General features: G+C 41.4%; 1 protein-coding gene across 1 annotated transcript; it reads left to right on the top strand.

Annotated features, from left to right (window-relative positions):
• The first annotated feature begins 6672 nt into the window (after window positions 1-6672).
• Window positions 6673-19800, top strand: scinlb (scinderin like b). The gene is made up of 17 exons (XM_086270907.1): window positions 6673-6831; window positions 8876-9062; window positions 10076-10230; window positions 12544-12705; window positions 12843-12992; window positions 13394-13483; window positions 13604-13736; window positions 14068-14156; window positions 14258-14473; window positions 14564-14697; window positions 14877-14967; window positions 15991-16161; window positions 16287-16461; window positions 16923-17038; window positions 18421-18498; window positions 18597-18657; window positions 18901-19800. The coding sequence occupies exons 2-17, from the start codon at window positions 8882-8884 to the stop codon at window positions 19020-19022; spliced, it is 2124 nt and encodes a 707-aa protein (XP_086127033.1). The 5' UTR covers window positions 6673-6831; window positions 8876-8881; the 3' UTR covers window positions 19023-19800.
• The last annotated feature ends 3628 nt before the right edge of the window (window positions 19801-23428 follow it).

The following is a 23428-nucleotide window of genomic DNA, read 5'->3' as shown; positions in this document are numbered from 1 at the left end:
TATCAGAGGCGTTCTCTTTGTGAGGGTATTGTGTGAGGTGTGTGTGTGTGTGTTTCTACTAGAGACAAAGACTACAACCATCTGATCAAACCAAGCTGCCTGTTCTCATGTAACAACAGGACTCAGAGATTCTGAATATAAGCTGGTGGATAATTTGAAGCTCAGCCTTTCTCAGCTGTATATATATTTGAAGCTCCAGCCTTTCTGTTCTCTTTTTTTTTGTTGAGCTCTTCTTAAGAACTCTGTTAGTCTAGAGGATGTGGTTCAGACTGGGGTCTGTTGCGTGCTATAAAGTCGAGCACTAGTTCCCTTGTGGAACTTTCTAAAACTGCTAAGTAGAAGTACATGCCAATTATGTCTTGCTCCCATTACATAGATGAATATGTATGATTAATAAGAAAAGAAATCACACTTTTGTATGGAAATAGCTGGTGAGATTTCAAATGAATGACAACTACTTAAAGCACATTCTTGCTGACCTGATCTCTAATATTAAGGAACACAAGAAGCTGGGAAAATACCAAGGGTTGAGAGAGGAGATGGAGAATTTAATGAGCATGAATACAGAACCCAAATTAGTTTGCTGCTGTTGGTACACACCCAGTGCCCACAGCTACAAACACTCCCACAAAATAACTGACAGCCCAATTTCTAAGAATCAGAGCTCGAACTCTGCAAACCAAACTTGTTACTGCAGATTTCCACAAAGGCAACCATCCGATGACAATGCAAACAGATTTCCCACGGGTGTACACAGGCTTACCATTTTCTCTCCTGACTATACTGTGTTCCATCAGTGAAGGCTGCCCTACACTTACAGCCATAATATTTTCAGTGTTTTACCTCCTGGCTTCATGTATAATGCATTTACATGATATGGTGCTCAGTAAGCGTGAGCAGATATGGGGAGATTGCTGATGCCTCCATCTTCAAAGTTATAGAGTAGTTTCTTGTTAGCAATTGAATGTTTTTACATTACTTTTACTAGTGTACTAACAGTATTGTGCATTTCTTGACAAGTGGAAGGCCAAGAAGAAGATGGAGCATTAAAAAAGTCTACCAAAGAACTGACACAGGACCTGAGAAAGGCATCTGGCGCTTCAATTAATCCGTCTACTGTTCACTGAAGCCTCGTCAGAAATAGTCTCAGTGGAAGGGTGGCTATCAAGAAGCCATTCTTAAGGAAGAAAAATGGGGAAAAGGATGAGGTTTGACAAATAACACAAGAACTGGACTAAACCTGTGGCATCAGGTTTAGTCCAAATCGGACATTTTTGGTTTAAATCATTGTCAATATGTTTGCATGTAGGGGAGAGCTACATCAGTGTCTGCAGCCATCTGTAAAACATGGCGGAGGCTGTTTAATGGATAGGCGCTGCATTTCAAACTGTGGTGTTGGAGATCTTGTCAAAATTGATGCAATTCTGAACACAGAAATGTGCAGATTTTGACCCACCATCTGGAAAACCTCAAACACTCTTCCAATCAAGTAAAAGCAAATCTGGATAAATAACACATATTGGAACAGCATCAGTCATGGATTGACCTCCCTAGAGCCCGGACCTCAACATTATTGAAGCAGTGTGGGATCATCTTGACAGAGAACAGAACAAAAGGCAGCCAACATCCAAAGAAGAGCTTCAAGAAGCCTGGAGAACTCTTCCTGAAGACTTCTTAAAGAAATTAAGCTGACTAAGAGAGTTCAGGCTGTGCTGAAGAATAAAGATGGTCTTTCAAGCTTGTTAGAATTGTACAAACTCTTTTTTTCTTTTATAAACTGTGTTTCCATGAATGTTTGCACATGTTTTAATAGATTTATGCATCTATTTTTCAAGGAAAATATAAAAACAACAACTATACTTTTGCACAGTATAGTGCCTGACTGAGTTTGCACAAACAGTCATAAGAAAACCTTTGCAACGCTAGAGACCTGTATGCCAGGGTTAACCACAGAGATTTGCACGAACACAGGCTGTCTGTTTGGCACACGAGTTTAACCACAGAAGGCAAGACACTGGTTAACAGCGTTTATCAGGTAGAACACACTGAACTGTGCACTGCAGACTACAATAAAGTAATAATCCTGTTGTTTAGAAATACTAGATCCTTGTTTGCTCGTTGTCACATCAGGATGTTGGCTCTGTGGGTTGTTCTGCTTTTATCGGGCACTGAAGGTGAAGCAGAGCTGCAGGCTAACAAGATTAATAAGAAAATAAGGTTTGAGTTCCTGTTTCTGTTCTATCTGCTCAGACCACATTTCAGCTGTGTTCTCATGGACCTCACGTGTAGCAGTGCTTTGTCACCAGGTGGGGGATTGTCATGTGACTACATATGGAGGAAAAACAACTATTTGTGGTTGACGCTGCTGAAAGGTTATTGTCATCTCCTTTGACAGCCCTCCACAGTCACCGAGCTGCAATTTACTGGCTTCTCCCTCATTCAGCTAAACCTTTACACAGAAGGAGTGGTACTAGAGAGGTTTCCTAGTTACTTATTTATGACAATTCAGGTTTTCAGACATTTGGCTCTGTGCCTGTAGCAGCTTTGGTTTGGCCGACGCACACTGTTGACTATTTAGTTCCTGCTATGTCAGAAGCAACTCAAATGTGTTGGCAGAGGGAAAACTAAGAACCAGTAAGAAGAAGGTGGGGCATTGAAAGTTATAAATAAATACAGTGTGGAAACTGGTTTTGAAAAACATTAGGCATGATTTTCCAGGTTTTGCACAGTCTCTGAGGCTGTTTACACATGAACCTTCCTGTGTCCAACGAGTGTCAGGATAACAATCTGTCATGGTTCTGGGTTTTTGTAGAGTATTAGGTTTTTTATGATTTCATTACTTTTGGTTCTTTTTGATTTCATTTTTTTTATTACTTGTTGTGTTTCTAGTTTCCCTCTGTCTTTCACATTTTGTTCAAGAGTTTTTACAAAAATTTTATTAACTTTATTAATACCTCGCCATTTTTAGAGACTCAAAATGCATTAGACAAAGTAAAAAAGTCTTAAATGTGAGGATTGTTTTTAAGTACTTAATGAAAAATCCTTCATAGTCAGTGACTGCCTGAAATCTAGCCATGGACATCACCAAATGCTGTGTTTCCTCCTCTTGAGATGTTCTGTTAGGCCTTTACTTCAGGCATCTTTAGCTGCTGCAGGCTCTGCTGGGTTCAAGAACAGCCTGATTCTTTGCACTGAGAGACTTGGGTTACTTTGCAGCATGATTTGGGTCCTTATCCATTTGCACTATGATGTGATATCTGATCAGTTTTGCAGCATTTTGTCTAAATCTGAGCAGAAAGTATAGCCCCGTACATTTCACACACCGTCCTGCTACTTGTACCAGCAGTCGCATAATCAATAGTCACTGATGATCGTATTTCACCGGTGGCCATACATACATGTGCCAAGACTCTGCTGCCACCATGTCTGACAGATAATGTGACAGACTTCAGATTATAAGATGTTTGTCCTTCTTCATACCTTTCTCTTCCCATCATTCCCATCGTTTACCTTGGTTTCGTCTAAATTCAAATTGATTTTAAACTTAGATGTTAGCTGTTGTGAAGGTGTTTTTCTTAGTCCACATTTCAATCACATCTTGATTGTCTGATGTGCCTCTGTTCAGAGACAAAATTGCAAAACAAGCAAGCAAGCAAGCAAACAAACAAACAAACAAACAAACAGTGCTTTTGTCAAACAAATTATGGAGCTAACTGTATTTCAACTGTATTTCCAGATTTGTGTCACCTTTTGCATTTTGAAGTTTTTGCATCAGTCAGTTCTTGGTCTTTTGGTCTGCCTCTGTGTCTTGCATTTGGGTCGAATAAAATCCACCTACTACCATGTTATCTTTTATTTGATTAATAGATACATACATAAAAGCCCATAAATGATTTTACAGCCATGTCACTGTATTTCTTGACTGGATGCACAGACTAAACCGATTGGTTCTTACAATCTGCTTACAGTGTTTACACTAAGCCTGGGTTACTTAGCAGCTCCGCAGCTGCAAAGTGATGGCTGCCAAATGTTTGCAAGTATTGCTGCACACATGAAAGATGTGCTCAGTCTGATAGTGATCTCATGTGAGTCACCATTAGTTGGGTCTGAAGACTGACACAAATCAGCAACTGCTATTTCCTACTGTTGTTACTAGTTCTTGTGCATCAGTTCTGACTCTGTTAAAGTGCCCATTAAGAGTCTGACAGTGCTGTAAGAATCAATCCATATTGCTTAAGTAGGCTACTCTTTTCACATGTTGACTCAGTAAATGCTAGGGTGTTGTTTCATCCTATCTAATCTCAAAAAATGAATGTGTATCTCTTAAAACAGAACCATTCTTTGGGTTAAATGTTTTTTTTTTTTGTACATGTAGTCTTTTCAGGCACTAGACTGTAACAGACGAACAAGCCTCCGATGATGAGAGTATAATCCGTTTTGCGGTGGTTGCATTGTCACCGAGGATGTGCATCAGCCAGCTCTCGGTGTGTGGCACAATGAGCCACAGGCAGCATTTCAGCTGACACTTCACGCCCTGCTTAATGATAAGACCACCGAGTCTGGCACCAGTGAGGTCCCCCTGTCTGATCAGATAAACGTGTGGTGAAGGGGTGAAGCGGATTTCTCACTTATAAACAAATTAATCTAAAAAAATAAAAAAGGAAACAACTAAACCCACAGGAAAGAAAGTTACAAATTCACTGGCACAGATGTTTCCTCTTTTCACCTCTTCATTCAGCTGCATCAGTTAAATCGAGTTATTGTAGGTTTGCACAGACACTTAGAGAAACGTCAGCTGAGGAACAGCTACACCACGAACTGTGCACACAATTTTAGACAGTTTTGCATACTTGATAAAATATCCAGTTAGCCATGTTTACCACTCCAACCCGCTTCCTTCTGTCTTTGGCTTGTAAAACAAACCGAAGCTTTAATCAGCTGTTACCAGGTTGTTTTCTCATGTAGTTGCTGCAACAATCTGATCAAGCATTAGTCAGCTGCTGTAAGTTTGATACAGAGAGGAAGCACGATCTTTCATCTGTCCAGAGTTCTCAAGAAGCCTTTGTAATTTCACACGGCATTCTCAACTTGTGAGCCTTGTGTAAAGAAGAACAAAAAGCAAAACGTGATTACACTGAAATATTCTGCATGATATTATGTGAAACTTTCTAATGTATACACATTTGCAAGATGCACTTTTTAAAAGCTTTTTATCTGTGTATAACATTCTTGAAGAATCTCAAAGCAAATTCACCCAAAGGTCAGACTGTAAAATGTTCAGAGAAACTGGGACAAACCCGAGACTCTACAGGCCTCAATTAGCATTTAAAATGTTTATGACAGTTCAGTTAGAAAAAAACTGAACAAGTATGGCTTGGTTGGAAGGGTTGGCAGGAGAAGGACTGCTCTCTTTAAAAGAATATGCCAGCACTGCTCAGGTTTGCAAAGCTGCATCTGAACAAACCACAAAGCTTTGCACCAACGTCCACTGATGGAGAAGACCATGCACCATGTTTGGAGAAAACCAATCACAGCATATCAGCACAAACACCTCATACCAACTGTCAAGCACGGTGGTGGAGGAGTAATAATTTTGGCTTGTTATCCAGCAACATGACCTGGGCACCCAGCAGTTATTGAGTTGATGATGAACTCTGTATACCAAAGTATTCTAGAGTCAAATGTGAGGCCATCTGTCTGATAGCTAAAGCTTGCCCCAAATTGTGTCATGAAAGAGTGCAATGATCCCAAGCACAGCAGCAAATCTACAACAGGATGGCAGAAAAAGAAAGGAATCAAAGTGTTGCAATGGTCCAGTCAAAGTCCAGACATCAACCTGATTGAAACACTGTGGTGGGACCTTAAGACCTTTTTGTTAAACAAATAACAACAAATATGCAACACATTGTTGTTCATCTGACATTATCTTTAAAGAATTTCAGAAGGTGTGGACCAGGTGAGTTTTTAATTGGTGTCATTAGAACTCAAAGGGGTACTTTCTGTTTCGCTGCGCCTGTTGTAAAAGAAGAAGTACAGCAGGTAGATGCTGGGTGTGACTTGTGCAAGCATGCCTTCAAACGTGAGTGGTATTTTCATGTGTGCAAATGGTGAGATGCCCTGTGGGTTTTGTGCACCATGGTAACAAAGCCAAAAGTTGTTTTACATAATGTGTTTATCTTGAAGCTAATGAGACCGAATGAATGTTCTGGATGCTCTCGTTTAGAGGTATGTGTGGTGTCCTGTATCTGCAAGGGCTGGCTGGTTTATTCAAGCAAGGGGGAAGTTGAAGTGTCACTAACATCTGTATTTCAAATCAACACACAGTTGTCTTTTGAATATAGCCGTTGACGCTGTTTCCCAACTCACAGTATCTGATTTCCTATGATACCTCTGCATTATAGGATTTTAAAGGCAGACACATTTCCCTGCTCTTGTTTTTCCTAGTCACACCGATCTCAAGCCAAACCTAAAGTCACGCATTCTGGTGCTACTTCTAAGAAGCCACTGCATGCTGAACTTTGTCCCTCCCTACATGAAAGCTTTATAATCTGCGCTGTGCAGTCCACGGTGGTGTTGGCACAGCACTGTAAAGGCAGACTTTCTTCCTGAATCAAGCCTCTCTTCTCAGAAAGCTTCTCTCCGCCTGAGAAGTATTCATGCTGGACACTCCCCCAGCACCACTCCTCCTCCCCTTTCTCCTCCGTCTCGTCCCCTACAGCACATCAAAACCAGAGAGTGTCCATAATCGCCTCACTGCCGCATCTACGACCTCCATCGACTCGTCTGCGCATCTCTCTCTCTCTCCTGTGTGATTCATCCTTCAAACAAACTGTGAGTTTCCCCCTTTTTTTCCTCTCCCCCCCCCACCCCAGTCTACGTGGGTGCACACGCTGTGGCATTTCTGCACTTTTAATTCTTGCATAATTTCTTTAGATCAAAGGTGAACAGCTCGCGATCTTAGCTGATAATCGCTGACTTTTCGCTCTCATGTAGCCAGGCAGGATTGGGACGTTTAAAGCGAGTGAAATTCCAGATGTGGAAAGTTTCCAGCTGTTGTTGTTTTTCCCCCCTCTTCTTTTTCTTCCTCTTCCTGAGTCACAGCAGCCAGCGAAAGGGGCGAAAAGGAAGGAGAGAACGCGTTAGAGTTCGTGATATTCGATATTCTTTCATATTGCTGCTGATCGTTATCGTTCGATTGAAATATAATTGAAATGGAAGCTTTAATTGGAACATAGACAGTGGTTGTTAAGAAGTTATGCAATAGACAAAAAAGAGGAAGAAGCAGTACAGACTTCATTCTTAACACAAATGCACTTTTTTAAAAATGTAAATATATCAGAGGTCTGCAGCAGACAAGCACAGCTGGTGGAAGATGCTCTTCCCAGCATATGACCCCCACCCCACCACACAGAGATGCAACATTGTGCTCATTACTGTGTTACATTAGCGTTAATATCAGTGCATCTGTTTTCAATTCATGCACTTTATGGGGTCTGGAGGTTTTGTCCGTGATGCAGCACTTATTGATCAGCCTCTTACAGGAAGTCCACTCAATTTCTTTCCTTCTTCACTGAAAGCTGAGCTGCAGGCCGCTCGTTTAAGACACAGCACTGCAAACATCGCAGTAACAATAAGTGGTGATCATGATGCTGATTCCTTGGATTGTGTTTGTTTGGTATGATTTAAACTCTCAGTAACATTAAATATTTCAGCCTGCGTGATGAGCACTGTGGTTATCAGATGAAGGGGATGTAAATTAAATGCAGGTTTATGGTTTTACAGCAGTGGAAGTGGACGTGGTCAGAGCTGCGTAGTTAGAGAAGTCTTAGTCTGAGAGTACAGCTATAATCCTGCAGCCACACTTGTAATCAGGCTCTTCTGTAATCTGGACAAACTAGCAATCTGTACCGTATAATCTCTCAATTTCTTTGGAGCAAACGTTCAACCTTATCACAATATTCATTTATTTAAGAAGAACCTCCTGTGAGTTCCTGGACTCAGTGCTTCAGCTTTCTCACTGTGTTTTGTAGCAGTCCAGACGTTATGTGATGTTATAGAGTCACTCCAGTATCAGCCATAAAAAATATGATAGGAGTTTATGAAGCAAGCAATACAGGTCACGCAGCACTGTCAGCCTGGAATGTGGTATTGTTTATTTTAGTGGAGATATGATTTTCTGATTAAATGTGTGCTGATAATGGTACAAAGTTCCTGCATCAGTCATTTCTGAAAAAACGTAACTTTTTCTCAGACTCTGGTGTCACAATATGCTGCATATATTATGACTTTTTAGAAACAACAAAGGGTTTCTCAGATCATTTAGGGTTTTTTTCAATGAGCTTGTGCAAAATAAATAAATAAAATATGATACTAAGCAGAGAGTCATTGATGTACGGTTCATGGCTAATATGATTATTGAAAGTTGGTTGACAGACGTCGAGCAGCAGTGCGTGATATAGTTAAAGAACCTGTCTTTCTAGTTCAGTGTTTACAGTGAGTGTCCAAATATGGAAGTGGCTTAGAGGAGAGATAGAATGTACATTTATAAACTGCCGTGGTTAGCCTCCCTACCACCACCCCCTTCCTCCATTGGTGTTAAGACACAATCTAGCGTTTGTTGTTCAGGAAGCACATCATAAATTTGGTTGCACAAAATAACTTTTGCATTGTGTTTGTGAGCGCTCTCAGCAGCGTCTGCTGTTTCTGTCATTCTCAGAATGCTTTCTGTGGCTTTCCAGGAGTTCAACTGCAGCCACATTTTGCATGGCAAAAACATTAAAATTATTTTCTGTGTCTCTACCTGGCTTCCTTTAACTTCAAGACTATTTACTTCCTCTTTTTCTTTTTTTCTTTTTTAATCTTCATCGTGTCTCAGAGCATCATGGTTAGCCATAAGGAGTTTGAAACTGCAGGGAAGAAGCCAGGGCTGCAGGTGTGGCGTATCGAGAGCATGGACCTCAAGCCGGTTCCCAAAGCCCTGCACGGCTCCTTTTACACCGGAGATGCCTACCTGCTGCTCTTCACCACCTCAGCCCCATCATACAACATTCACATGTGGTTGGGTAAGACATGGATGTTGCAAACTGCAGTATTGCACTTTACTGAGGCTTCTGCTTAGTTTTGTTTGATTGCACCAAAGCAAATCTGTTTTCATTCCAGTTTCATGATAAAGTATGATGTTTGGCATTTTCCTCGGCTACAAACTTAAGTGATATATTCAGAGTTTTAAAAAGTCACTTCCTCTAGAGCTGCTGCGTTTCCCTGCAATTTGTAGTACTTAAACTCACAAACAGACAGGTGTAGCTTTGGGTTTAATGAGAGCAGATACCCTTGCTTCATCGTGAGCTTGCACCACAATAGCCTGGTTTTGGAAACTGCTCTGGGTTTTTAGATCTTAGACCTGAAACATCCTCCCTTGTGTGAGGAGCTTAAAGTAACAGGAGTTTGTGAAATTCCTCTTGCCTGCACAGTTCCCTTTTTGTGGCTTAGAATTAAATTATGAGTGAACAGAACGCTCAGTGATGTGCAACTTTAACCACCCTGAACAATGCAGCGAAGGAAAAGCCTATACTCCACCCCAAACGTTTTCTTTTTTCCTTTTGGTTGCATAACAAAAACAGACACATAAAACAAACTGCTGGATGACTCACATCTGGAATGCCCCTGCAGATCATTAGAGACGAGTACTAGTTTTTTGCAGGTTTGCGTAGTTCCCTGCCAGTCTGCATCCAATGCCATCCAACCATCTGCAACACATTACAGTCTTTATAACACTGGGACACAATTAATCCTTCTGTCTGGGATCAATGTTAGTCAGATAAAACTTGTGGAATAGTTTTATCCATGTTGTGTGCCATCTGACAGTAATAACAGGATACAGAGAGGCTCTGCTGCTCATGTGGTTTATGCAATTATAACCATGACTCCAGTCCTGACTCAGAGGGCGCATAAGGTTACTGCTTGCACTAAAGCGCTGCAGATTTCTCTGTAAGAAGCTTGAGTTTTGAGCGTGAATACGAAGCAGTTGCAGGACTGTTTCTAGAACTAGCCGGTTACAAACGTCTATTTTCTGCAGGGGATGAGTGTTCACAGGATGAGAGTGGAGCGACAGCGATCTTTGCCTCACAGCTGGATGACTTCCTGGGTGGTGGCCCGGTGCAGTACAGGGAGGTGCAGAACTACGAGTCCAACACTTTCCTGGGTTACTTCAAGTCAGGCATCAAGTACCAGGTGAGCTTTATGGAAGTTGGGATCTTCATGCAAACTACAGGCGACTCTGACAATCTGTGACTGAACAAAGCAATAAAAAAGATTTTTGCCAACCAGTCATAAGATACACATTTTGCTCTAACAACTGACAAATGACGAAAACTGGGGTGAGGTGGGTTGCCAAGGGGGGTCACTGACTGGTCACCGCCAGCCACCGCCAGAAAAATTGAGCAACCACTCGTCAGCTCGGTGGGGAATACACATTTTTCCCCCAAGACCGGTGGTTTTAAGGGGCTGTGACTGGAGCATTATTTGGCTTCCCCTGTATTATTTATTATTATGTCGCACGTGCAAAATGGCAGACAAGTTAACGTCACACCAGGTTTCATTTTGACATGTCTCTGAAGAAACTTTGATAAGAAAAACAAGCATTATTTTGACCTGAAAATCATGCAAAGCTACACTAGCAGAGTCCAAAAAGTGAAGCTGGTAATGAGCAAGTAAATGACAGGTTCCAGTCAGCTATTAAAAGGCTATTGATAGGAGAAGAGGAACCGCTGGTTTAAATTAGTAACTAAATAAGGGACATTTCTGTAAGGATTTCTTTTTTTCTGCTCCCAGTCCGCTATTAAATAACAGAACCATAAAAATATATAAATCCTGTAAACAGTGAGAGGTGTGATGACTAATGTTTTAAACATCGAACAGTGATCTGCTGCAGAACTCTGTTTGACTGAAACATGTCTGCAGTGTTAATGATTACCAGCATCCTGTGAACTTTGCTGTTGAGATGAGCTGATGATTCTGAAGTTCAAAGAAATCATAGCATTCCCCCTTTTTTCTATATCTCTCTGATGGTGTGTCTGATGGACTGATTGATTATAACCTAGGCAACCAGCCTCTGCAAATAAGGATACTGAGAAACACAAGCTAAACCACTTTTAACAGCCATCTGTTTCTCATAACCCCAACCCCCCTTTGTGGCTTTAGTTAAATGTAATTAGCCCGAATGCTTGCTTACTACTCTTTGGAGAGTTCTGCTCTGCATATGTTGCAGAGTCCAAGCACACTGGCTGTGTTTGGGACACAGCGAAGCCGAAACAGAACCAAACCTCACATTCTCGACAGAGCTTTGGTAACTTCACTTTCAGTAAACTATTCTGACAATAAACAGAGCATGCGTTGTTGCCACGGAAAAAATTGCTACCATTTGACCAATAACAGGATGAATGTGGTTTTCATTTGGTGGTCAAAGTAGCCACGCCCCCCGAGAGTCTAACAACACTCTAGTCATCTGACCTCAGCAGCAGAGGATGAGTCACTGACTCTTCTGGGTGGTTTTTTTTCAAAGTCTAATTTAACCCTTGTGATGTCCTCCCGATTTGCATACAATGTGAGCCATCAGGGGTCAAAAGTGTCCCCACTTCATTTGACTGTTTTTTAAAGTATAAAGTATAAATTGTCAATCAATTCAGTGTTACACCTTAGTTTTACTTAAGACCAACACATTAAGCAAGTTTCCTTTGTTGTTGTTTTCACCCATATTTCAGTAAAAACCACTTTAGTCAAATTCCATTGGCGGTAAAGCTCTGGATACACAACAAACACAGCAGAGGAGGCATCAGTGGTGGCAGGCATTACACCGAGTAAGGTCAGAAAGAGCATACAAATGAGAAACTGGGGTGAGGAAGGTTGCAAAGTAGCTTGCAGAAGGATCATGTTGAGGAAAATCACATTATGAGATTTTTAAAAGTCTAAAAAACACAAACATTTAATTCAACTTCTATTTCAGTTCATTTTTTGTGAGGTTATAAACTGACAAGGATCATCATGTTGTTCTTCTCCAGCAGAGGGTATTTCTGTTCATTTGCATGTTTTCTAAATACTTGCTTTGTTTATTGGCTCTACCAAGGACGGCACATTACGTGATAATCCCACCCGCCAGGTACAACGGCGTGTTGCACACAACAATCTTCATTTTATCCTCAGTCATCATGTTAGTTTCTTTTCCGCCCATTGTCTTTGTTAACTCTGAGTGATGGGATGTGGTTATGCCATTAACTGACAGCATGTCTTAAGGAACCAGTTGTTCCTTAAGATTTTACAGTCCTGTGTTAAACTCATTTCACCGTCAGCTGACTCCACACGTCCTCCCCTTGAACATTTGTGACTTACCTGGTCATTTGGCCCGTGTGTAGTAGTTGTAACTCAAACTGCAGCTCAGGTGTAAAGATAGCTCATCTTCTCTTAAATCAGCTCATCCCCCGCATTGCTTAGATTTGAAAGAATATTCACAGGATAAAACTTAATGCGAATCATCATTGGATTTCACAGAAAGGAGGTGTGGCCTCAGGTTTCAAACATGTAGTGACCAACGGCGTGGATGTAAAACGCCTGCTGCACGTTAAGGGTCGCAGGGTCATCAGAGCAACCGAGGTGAATATGTCCTGGGACAGCTTCAACAAAGGAGACTGCTTCATCATTGACCTGGGAAAGGTGAGCTGTTCTTTTTTTATTTGTGTGTGTGTTTGCTACTGTATGTACAGAGTGCAGTTTAACCTCTACAGTTTCTGTGAAATAGTTAAGGCTTTCACATCTTTAAACCTCCTTTCCCGGGTTCTCCCCTCCTGCAGGACATCTATCAGTGGTGCGGCAGTGAGTGTAACCGTTTTGAGCGGCTGAAGGCCTCCGAGGTCACCATCGACATCAGAGATAATGAGAGGAACGGCAGAGCCAAAGTGCATATGGTGGAGGAGGGGGATGAGCCGGCTCCCATCATAGAGGTCAGACACGCACATTCCTCACTCGTCTCCCTCTTCTAGCAAACGTCACCACACTTTAACCTCAGAGGTGATCACTTGAGAGCAGGAGCTTTAAGTGCAATTAATGCATTCGACAGACTTAGTCAGTGTGGGAACGACGGGGCACAATGCTGCCCTTTGTAAGTGCTGCTCATACGCCAGCTCTGTGCCAGGGCAGCTTAGTAAACACTTCCTTTACAACAAGATGCCTAATGAGATAGAGAGAGTTAGGGGAGGGCTGGTTTAACGAGCATACTTTCAATTTATAGAGATTTTTTTTTTTTTATCTGAATAAAGCTGTGTTTATATTTGCACTAAAAAGCATTTAATCAGTGCTAATGATGATAAACCTTTAGTGATTAATGCCCTTGATTGTTGTTTAGGTTCTAGGACCAAAAACCTCCATCGCCCCCAGTACTCCGGATGACGACAAGGTGGAGACTTCCAACAGGAAGAAGGCTGCCCTCTACATGGTGAGAAGCACAAGTGACAGTCAAATAAATGTGAACACCCTGGCTTTGATACAAGGGTGGAAAGATTTCATAGCAAAAAAGAAATCAGTACCTGATGGGGCCTCTTTCCTTTTCTTTTAGATCTCAGATGCATCTGGCTCTATGAAGGTGTCGTCTGTGGCTGCATCCAGTCCCTTCAAACAGGCCATGCTGTCTCCGGAGGAGTGCTACATCCTGGACAACGGGGTGGACAAGACCATCTTTGTGTGGAAAGGTGCAGCAAAACATTTTTGTGATAACACTTCTAACATTGTGCTTTTTTCTTCTTCTTTTTGCACAAATTCTAACAAAGAAATGATTGGAAAGCGTGTGTTTACACCTTTTTGGTCTCTCTGATTAAGGCTACACATGTGAAAGAGGTATATTTAAATGCTGCTGGTTTTATTTTTGGCACTGCTGAACAATAACAGGAAATCTACAGCAGTAATTTTGTGTTTTATGACTGCACTGCAATTAGCGTCTTTACGTAAATATCCGCAGATATTTCTCACTCTGAATAACATAAAGGTGAATTACACCGCCTTTGTTTTATCTGATTCCAACAGGCCCTAAGGCCACTGTGTCGGAGCGTAAAGCAGCCATGGCTGCAGGTCAGAAGTTCATCACTGATAAGGGATACAACAAAAATACAACGGTAAAGCCAACATGTACTTAGTAACTTAGACAAAAAAAAACAACAATTGTAAATCCCACAGTGCAGCTAACCGTAAAGCCAAATCTCTGTTTGACTTGCAGATCCAAGTACTTCCTGCAGGTGGCGAAACGTCTCTCTTTAAGCAGTTCTTTTCCGACTGGAGGGATAAGGATGAGACCACAGGTCCCAGTAAGGCCTACACTATTGGCCGCATAGCCAAAGTGGAGCAGGTTCCCTTTGATGCCTCCACCCTACACACAAACAAAGCCATGGCAGCGCAGCACGGCATGGTGGACGATGGCAAGGGCAAAGTCCAGGTAGGAGGGTGTTAAAAAGTGAAACAATAGCACAGGTAAACACAGCTGTAAGGTTTTGGGTTTTTTTAAAGATTGGGTCTGGTGTTCTAGATCTGGCGTGTCGAGAATGGTGCAAATGTGCCCGTGGATCCCTCCTCTTATGGTCACTTCTATGGGGGCGACTGTTACCTCATCCTCTACAGCTACAGACAGGGATCACGGGAGCAGCACATCATATACACATGGTGGGTAAAACAGTAAAACATGTATAAAGCGTATAATCTCTTTAAATTAGTATGAAGTAAAAGCTGTGGCAGAGTGTGCCACACCCTGTCTAAGATCTCTCTCTCTATCTCACACACTCACACACACAAACGCACGAGTTAATGACGTGTTTCAGACTGTGTTGGTGCTACTGTGTCAGGCAGGGGCTGAAGTGCACACAAGACGAACTGGCCGCTTCGGCGTTCCTCACAGTGAAGCTGGATGACTCAATGGGAGGAGCCCCAGTTCAGGTTAGAACCTGACCCACTACACACCTCAACATCACATGCACTAAAGAAGTGTGTGTAATCACAGAAAGACCCTGTAATGTAATGTATGACTTAGAAATGTTAAAGAAACAATCTAAATAATGTGAGCAGTTATTGTATTAGCGTAATTTTTCTCCCTAAATGACTGACATGAACAGATAAAGGTGATATGAGATCCTTCATTGAGTAAGAGCTTATGGCTCTCAAACTAACCTTAATACATATAACGTTTACCTTTCTTTGAATCTACTCATCACACTTCCCACATAACTAGTACGCACCATTTTTAACTTATGGGCTGTGTAACAACGACTAAAACAAAAATTTTCTGCCTCTCTTCCGATACTTCAAATTTATTAACTATTACAGAGGATTTAGTGTAGCTGATGAAAACTAATTGCCTCATAACGATCCCATAAGAAAGAAAAAAACACCCCCCAGGATAACCAGCAGAGGGCAGTGTTTCTATAATTTTTATTTTGATCCGATCCAACCTGCAGCACGTTTTAATAGATAAGTTGCCATAACTACAAGAATTGCATTAAAACGTGGCAAAACCTTGACCCTCAGTTAGTGCTGGTTATACATCAAACTCTCAGCCATACTGGAGACATTAAGACATTTCTGAGATGTTTTCAGCTGATTTTCTCACACAACCATGCCAACACAGCTGATATCATTGAGTATTTTCTTTAAAAATAAACTAAAGTATTTAAAATATTAGATAATAATCACGCTATATTGCTATTTAGTTAATAATTTTCAAAATTTTCCAGTTGTGTTGCATTTATATAAAAATCACTTAGCTGAAACTCAATTTAATTACAGTGAATATCAAGTGAGCATTGATCTATTTCAGTCTTGTTATTCCTGCACATAGTGATACGGAACCTTAGATTACCACTTCACTTTGGTGTTGGTAACCCTAAGAACACAATCTGTAGCTAAACTGGAATAACTGGATTAGTCATTGCCTTTGCTGGTGAATTTTGTTAATACCCACAGGTGAGAGTGTCACAGGGTCAGGAGCCTCCCCACCTGATGAGCATCTTCAAGGACAAGCCAATGATCATCCACAGTGGAGGAACGTCACGCAAAGGTGGACAGACACAAGCCGCCAGCAGTCGCCTCTTCCACATCCGGCAGAGCTCCTCCAATGCTACCCGTGCGGTGGAGGTAAGCTGGTTTGCAACACACTGTATGTGTGTGTGTGTGTGTGTGTGTGTGTGTGTGTGTGTGTGTGTGTGTGTGTGTGTACAAGAGAGTTCTTATTTGCTCCTCTCACTTGTGTGGTTCCTCAGGTCCAAGCTACTGCCTCCAATCTGAACACCAACGATGTTTTTGTGTTGAAAACGCCAAGTGGCTTGTTTGTGTGGCGTGGCGTGGGCGCCAGCGATAAAGAGATGGAAGCAGCCAAGCATGTGGTGGCTTTCCTGGGTGGTAGTCCCAGCAATGTGTCAGAGGGCAAGGAGCCAGGTGAGTCCCCAACATAAAAGTCAGAACTTTCCTTGTTTATTGCTCAAAGAAACTAACTCTGCGCCTTTTCTTTTATTTATCTGAAGATAAAAAAGGAGGTATTTTATGGGAAATATTTAATCTCATTCTAATTCTTTTGATTTTGATTCACAATTGAGTGATAAAAGACTGTTTGGCTGTTTTTAAGTTACTTACAAAATGTAAAAGTGTATATAAGCTAAGAAATTACTTATGTAAAGCCATCAAATTCTACCTTTATTTGCCATTCGCATTGATGCCTGATGGCGTCAGTGATAGTGAACACTAACATTTCAGGTCTGATTATGATTACACTTAAAGAGCTGATGCATTTTATTAGTCAGGGGCCCAAAGAGGCTGTGATTCACTTCCTGTCCAAACAAATTAAGCATCAATTAAATGTTACGTGTAGCTAAAGTCGGTTGTGTATTCTTCTCTCACAGCTGACTTCTGGTCTGCTCTGGGAGGCAAAACGGATTACCAGACGTCAAAGAGTCTGCAGAGCGGGATCAGACCCCCACGTCTCTTTGGCTGCTCCAACAAAACAGGAAGACTCAGTGTAAGTCAGGGAGAAGAATGCAGCTCAAACTTCTTTTTTTTTTAAGAGTCACATCTGGCTAAAGATCAGGCATTGTGACCATGTCCTAATATTGTGTTGGTCTCCCTTTTGCTCCCAAAAAAGCCCTGATCGGTCTAGGCTTGGATGTCAGTAGACCCCTGTGGTATCTGGCACCAAGATGTTAGCAACAGATACTTTAAGTTGTCTAAGTTGGGAAGTGGCACATCCATGAATCAGACTTGTTTGTCCAGCATATCCTACAGGATTAATATCTGGATAATTCGGAGTCAGCATCTCAAACTCGCTGTTGTGCTCCTCAAACCATTCCTGCTTTGTGGCAGGGTGCATTATCCTGCTGAAAGAGGCCACTGCCATCAGGGAGTACCGTTCACATGAAAGGATGCACATGGTCTGCAACAATGCTTAAGGATGTAATACGTGTCAAAGTAACATCCACATGGATGGCAGGACCCAAGATTTCCCAGTAGAGCATTGCCCAAACGTCACACTGCCTCCACAAGCTCGCCTTCTTCCCATAGTGTATCATGGTGCCAGGTGTTCCTGGTAAGTGATGCACACGCACGTGGCCATCCACATGAGGTAAAAGAAAACATGATTCATCAGACCAGATCACCTTCTCGCATTGCTCTGTGGTCCATTTCTGATGCTCACGAGTCCATTGTTGGTGCTTTAGGCAGTGGACAGTATTCAGCATGGACACCCTGACTAGTCTGTGGTTATGCAGCCCTGTGCACAACAAACTGTGATGCTCCTTGTATTCTGACACCTTTCTATCAGAACCAGCATGAACTTTTTGGGTAATTTGAGCTACATTAGCTTATCTGTTGGATTAGACCACTAGTGCATCAGTGAGCCTTGGCCACCAGTAACCCTGTCGATGGTTCACCACTGGTCCATCCTTGGATCACTTTTGATAGATACTGACCACTACAGACCAAGAACACCCCACAAGGGCCTCGTTAATCCTAATATAGCCCTCATCAAACTCACTCAGATCCTCACACCTGCCGATTTTTCCAGCTTCTAACTCTTCAGACAAAATGTTCAATTGCTCCCTAATATATGTGAAAAGCACGTAGACATCAGGACAACACAAAAAAGAACAAATAACAAACAGCAGACAGAAGTCGAAGAGACGGCCCGCCATGAACACTGGCGCCATCTTGGATGAGTGCCATATATCCCACCCACTAACAGCTGCCACAATGAAGAGATAATCAGTGTTACTCACTTCACCTGTCATTACTCTTAATGTTATGCCTGATCAGCGTATAGTGCTAATTTGGGAAGGACTGTGACATTTGAACGCACCTAAACCCTGCAGGCAGTCAGTCTGAGCTTCCTTTTGTCCCATCTCTCAGGTGGAAGAAGTTCCTGGAGACTTCACTCAATCAGATCTGGCCACTGATGATGTAATGCTCCTTGACACCTGGGATCAGGTGAGGTGATCTTTCTGGCATGTGTGAAATGTCACTTTCACAACTTTTGTAGGACATACTTTTAAAATTATGACTTTTTAAATCTCTCCTGTCTCTAGGTCTACATTTGGATTGGCAAAGATGCCAATGACGTGGAAAAGGACGGAGCTCCCAAGATAGGTTTGTTACATTGCAACTGAAAAAAAGTTTAAGAAAAAGATGATTTCCAAAGCACACGCAAGATACTGTTTGACAGCATCTTGCATGTGAAACAGAATCAGAAAACTTATTGTGCTTAAGTATTTTAAGTTTCAAATCAAAAACCAAAAACTTTAAGATCAGAGGTAAACACCACCTCTCTTCACATTCTCATCCTCCATCTCTCCACCTGTCTCTTCCCCTCTCTTCCTTCTTGTTGTGCAGCAAAAGAATATGTGGACTCGGATCCCTCCGGTCGCAAAGGAATTCCCATCACCACCATCAAACAGGGAGCAGAGCCTCCAACTTTCACTGGCTGGTTCCAGGCTTGGGATCCCAAGATGTAGGACACAGATCCATTGGACCGAATCCGTGCCCGCTTCTGAACACAGAACTCCAGGCTCTCCGTCTATGTCTGACTCCTTACCTATCCTGCAGTCCCTAATGCTGTTTTTATTCATTTTAATTTCAATCCCCAAGTGCCAAAAACCAATGCTATCGTCGTTATCACCCTTAATAGCTGCCTCAGCAACAGTGCAGTGTACTGGGCTTCATAAACAGGAATGAATCACATCTGCATGCAAACGATGGCTTCTGCTAGCAGTTATGTTTAATTGATCAAAATGGTTGATTGATCATATCCAAAAGCCTTTACATGTTTAGCAAATACCCACTGAGGGCTCTAATAGGAATAAGAAAATACGAAAGCCATTTAGGCAGCTGGACAAATCCTCTGTTTCTGTTTTTTTTTACTGTTCTACTTGTGTGTTCAGAAGGAGCCATTCTCTCATGCTTTCCTTACAGTTTCTATATCAAAACAGCTTCCTTCTTTAGTACACATAAATGCATGGTGTTTTATGATTGATAATGGAAAGTTGTATACTTGCTATGAGTTGCACGGAGCTTTTTTTGGGGGGGGATCTGTGCTCATGAATTTAAGAGTCACACAATGGTAAATGGCCTGTATTTGTATAGTGCTATTCTAGTCCCTAAGGACCCCAAAGGGCTTTACACAATCAGTCACCCACCCATTCACACAATGGTATGTGTATGTCACATGTTAAAAATCTATTAAATGGGATTTTCACATAGATGACTTTTAAATAAAGCTCACAGTGTTTCAAACTTGTGGTTATTGAGCATTCTTGAGCCTTGAAAGCCAGTGCACTGCACCACCAGCGTATTTATTATTCTGCCTACAGAAATCGCAAGGTCTAACAGCCACATATCACTAAATGTCTCTGTTGGATGGGGAATAAAGAAAAATGGGATCTTGTTGCAACAGCAGTAGAAGTAGGAAGAAGAAATGAAAACACTGCTCACAGCTGCACTGTTCTTCAGGATGGCAACACACTTTAATAGAGGAAGTGGCCTTAGCACAATTTTTATTTTTTGCACTGCTGTGTATACTCACATTTGGGTACAGTCAATGTTATCTCCTCAAGGAGAGGACACAAACCCCGCTTCAGGGGGATCCAAAGCTAGTGTACTCCAAGTGCCAGCCCTTTGAAGCTTGGATAAATGGGAGGGTTGTATCAGAAAGTGCATATGGCATAAACTCTGCACCAAATCAAACAAACAGATCCAACCACTGTGGTGGATTCTTGGAAAATAAGGGAGCATGTGAAAGGGCCTTCTTTAGTAAAATACAACCTAAAATCTTTGGTTTACTGGAAAACCAATTTAAGATAAGATAGGATAAGGTAAAATAAGATAAAATACTGTGATTATGAGCACTGGTTACAAAAACACAAACATTTAAATAATTTCATATTAAAGACTGTGTGCGTGTGCCTAATAAGACTGAGGGCACAGGCCACCAAAGGTCCTGAGTACTTTATAGTACTTTATATATATTTGATAGAAATGTACCAAGGTCTTTATTAGCTATGTGTATAAGTCAGTGATTCTAGCTCCATGACAAAAAATGTGAGAGTCACTGCTTTAACCAAAATGTACAATAAACAAAAAACATAATTACTTTCATGAGGTGTGTTAGTCAATGGTGTCAGCAGTTGGTTGAGTGCTTGAATGTTTGGTGTAAAACCTGAATAATTATGGACAGGGCCAACCAAACAAATAGCATTGTTCTGGATGGACCAATAAATAGATGGAACGATAGACAGCTCTTGAGTGCCCCAGGGGGACTGCACGGGTGCCCAAGCTGCACCAATTTACACCTCCTACCAGGAACACACAAGGCAACATAGAGGACAAAAGGGGAAAACATAGAGCAGGCTTAGCGAAAGCAGCAAGGCAGAGTGCTCTCACACTAAGCCGTCAGAATATGAAGTATTTATTCTTTTCCTCACCACTATATTCAACACACCTAACAGCTTATTGGCCCTGGGCATGTATGCTGAGCAGTTTGACTGGCCAGTTGCTGTTTCCACCAGCGGATTCAGCGGTGCAACAAACTAGTTGAGACAAACCTTCACTGATAGGGTTTTATTTCTAAAAGTCAGTAATTTCACAATAAAAGTTTAACCTATGTACTATTTTCATCGGTTAATTTTGGAGTTGCTACAAAGAGTGAAGAAAAAGGATGAGTTTCCTGTTGTCACTGAGTGGTGCTGAGGTCTGAATCTGATAGTGATGGGTCGTTCGCGAACGAAATGGCTCTTAGAGCCGACTCTTTGATGTGAACGACGCGAGCCGACTTCTTATCGCGAGCCATCACGTGGGGTTTTTTTTTTTCTTTCTCTCACCCTCTCTCTCTCTCTCTCACACACACTTTTTTCCCGCTTCACTTCGCACCAAAGCCTTGTGCTTTATGCTGGGCAGAGGGGGGAGGGGCGGTAGTTACACTGAGTAGCACAGGAACAGAGCCAGAGGGAGAGAGAGAGAAAGAGAGCCAGGGACAACAACGTCACATTAGAAAGGTATAGTAATCATCCACAACTATTTTCGGTTGCAGATGATAAAGGATTCAGAAAGTTTATTCATGCAGGTCCATATAACAGAGAATATGCATGTTCTTTTTGTTTTCATATTATAATTTATATTTAATTGTGTTGTGGTTTGCAGTGTTTTGTGTTGTTTTCACTTTAAATTTGTAAAAGGAAAAAGCTGAAAATTTAAATAGTTAAAAGTTGAAATGTGAATAGTTGATTTTTGTATTATATGATTTATTTATTACATTTTATGTGGAATGAAAAAATAAAAGTATATTTACAGTGGCCCCTACAGACAAAGCACATACAAACTTCAAATCACATACGAACTCTGAAGCACGTACAAACTCCAAAACACGTAAAAACACGTACAAAAAACTCCAAAACACGTAAAAACTCCAAAACACGTACAAAAAACTCAGAAGCACATAAAAACTCAAAACACGTACAAAAGACAACAGAAGTGCTCCAGGATGCTGGGCGCAGTGTTGAGCTTTTGTTACCTAGTGGCTACACAAGCCAGCAAGTACCAACGTCCGGATTTGGTGTGTGGTAATAACAGGTAAATGAACTTTTTTTTAAATTATTTGAATATATATGAGTGCCTGTGTATAAATACACAAACAATACACACATGCTTTCAATTGTGTAATTTAAGTGATCTAGTAGCTCTGCTTTGGAAGTTCAGTTCATGCTAGAAATGTGTTTTGGAGTTTGTACGTGTTTTGTCTCTAGGGGCCACCGCATATATTTATATATAAACATATACAAATAAAACCACTTTTTTTTACGTTAGTAATTCCTTTTGTGCATAATTTTATATTATTGTTAATAATAAATTAATTAAAGCAACAAATCAAATCACTTTTTATTGTCACATCACATGTGCAGGCACACTGGCACAGCACATGCGAGTGAAATTCTTGTGTGCGAGCCCCACAAGCAACAGAGATGTGCAAACACAACAACACAAACGAGCAAAATACAAGAATGGCCAACCTGAAACTAATAAATATATGTACAATATATAATAGTGTATGCATTTCTGGATGTGTATACTAAATATTTTCCTACGTGTGTGTGTGTGTGTGTGTGTGTGTGTGTGTATACACATTTTTACAAATTAAATAGTAAAAAACAAAACAAAACAACCTGAAGAGCCGGTTCGGAGCCGAAAGAGCCGGATCTTTTTAGTGAGGCGAACCGAAAGAGCCGGATCTCTAAAAAGAGCCGGAAATACCATCACTAGAATCTGAGGGCAGCTCCTGAGTATTGGACAACAAATATTAATACTTGAAATTATTTCTTTCAAAGGATGTAAGCTGTATAGAGCACTGCACGGGTAACTTTGTGAACAATACCTCATTAAGAAATATTCAGACGATATCAGACATTTGTTCAACTTTGGCATAGCACAGTGACTGGACAGCCTTCATTTTATTCAGCCTTACTCAGTGCTTGTAAGTACAAGCAGGTAACTGCGCTCAGTGTTGGTTCAGTATGAGCTTCTGCAGGGTTTATTTGTCAAGAGCACGTTAACTTATTAAAAACGGCTGCTAGCTAGTACTGCTGGAACGTATTTAGGCTAACACGAGCTTAAATAAGCGGAGCTACGTGCAGTGATTCTGGCATTAGTCATGTTAGCATATTAACAGGTGATGATCACGCTGGGTCCAGAGGTTGTACACTCGGAGATTAGAGCTCCGTTTCGCTGCAGTGTCCGTCCGTTTACTTTATATATTGGTGTTGTGCATTTTAAGAGAGTAAATAACGAGGCTAAATGTCCTTTCGCTTCCAGATACTGTATTTTACACCAACATGATGTGTATGTAAGAATTTATTAGCGGTTTAAGTCCGGA

Source organism: Aulonocara sp. 'chitande type north' Nkhata Bay, linkage group LG18, assembly GCF_057382095.1.
Source record: "Aulonocara sp. 'chitande type north' Nkhata Bay isolate Kocher_YH1m ecotype deep benthic linkage group LG18, A_spYH_male_GT1.1, whole genome shotgun sequence".
Classification (NCBI taxonomy): Eukaryota; Metazoa; Chordata; class Actinopteri; order Cichliformes; family Cichlidae; genus Aulonocara; species Aulonocara sp. 'chitande type north' Nkhata Bay.
This window is presented reverse-complemented; position numbering and strand designations above follow the sequence as displayed.

What these genes read in the sequence shown, in the direction of transcription:
- scinlb (XM_086270907.1), top strand. Translation starts at nt 8,882, where the DNA reads ATGGTTAGCCATAAGGAGTTTGAAACTGCAGGGAAGAAGCCAGGGCTG. An exon ending in AGTCAGGCATCAAGTACCAG is followed by an intron (nt 10,231 to 12,543) that starts GTGAGCTTTATG and finishes TGGATTTCACAG; the next exon opens with AAAGGAGGTGTGGCCTCAGG. An exon ending in ATGGCAAGGGCAAAGTCCAG is followed by an intron (nt 14,474 to 14,563) that starts GTAGGAGGGTGT and finishes CTGGTGTTCTAG; the next exon opens with ATCTGGCGTGTCGAGAATGG.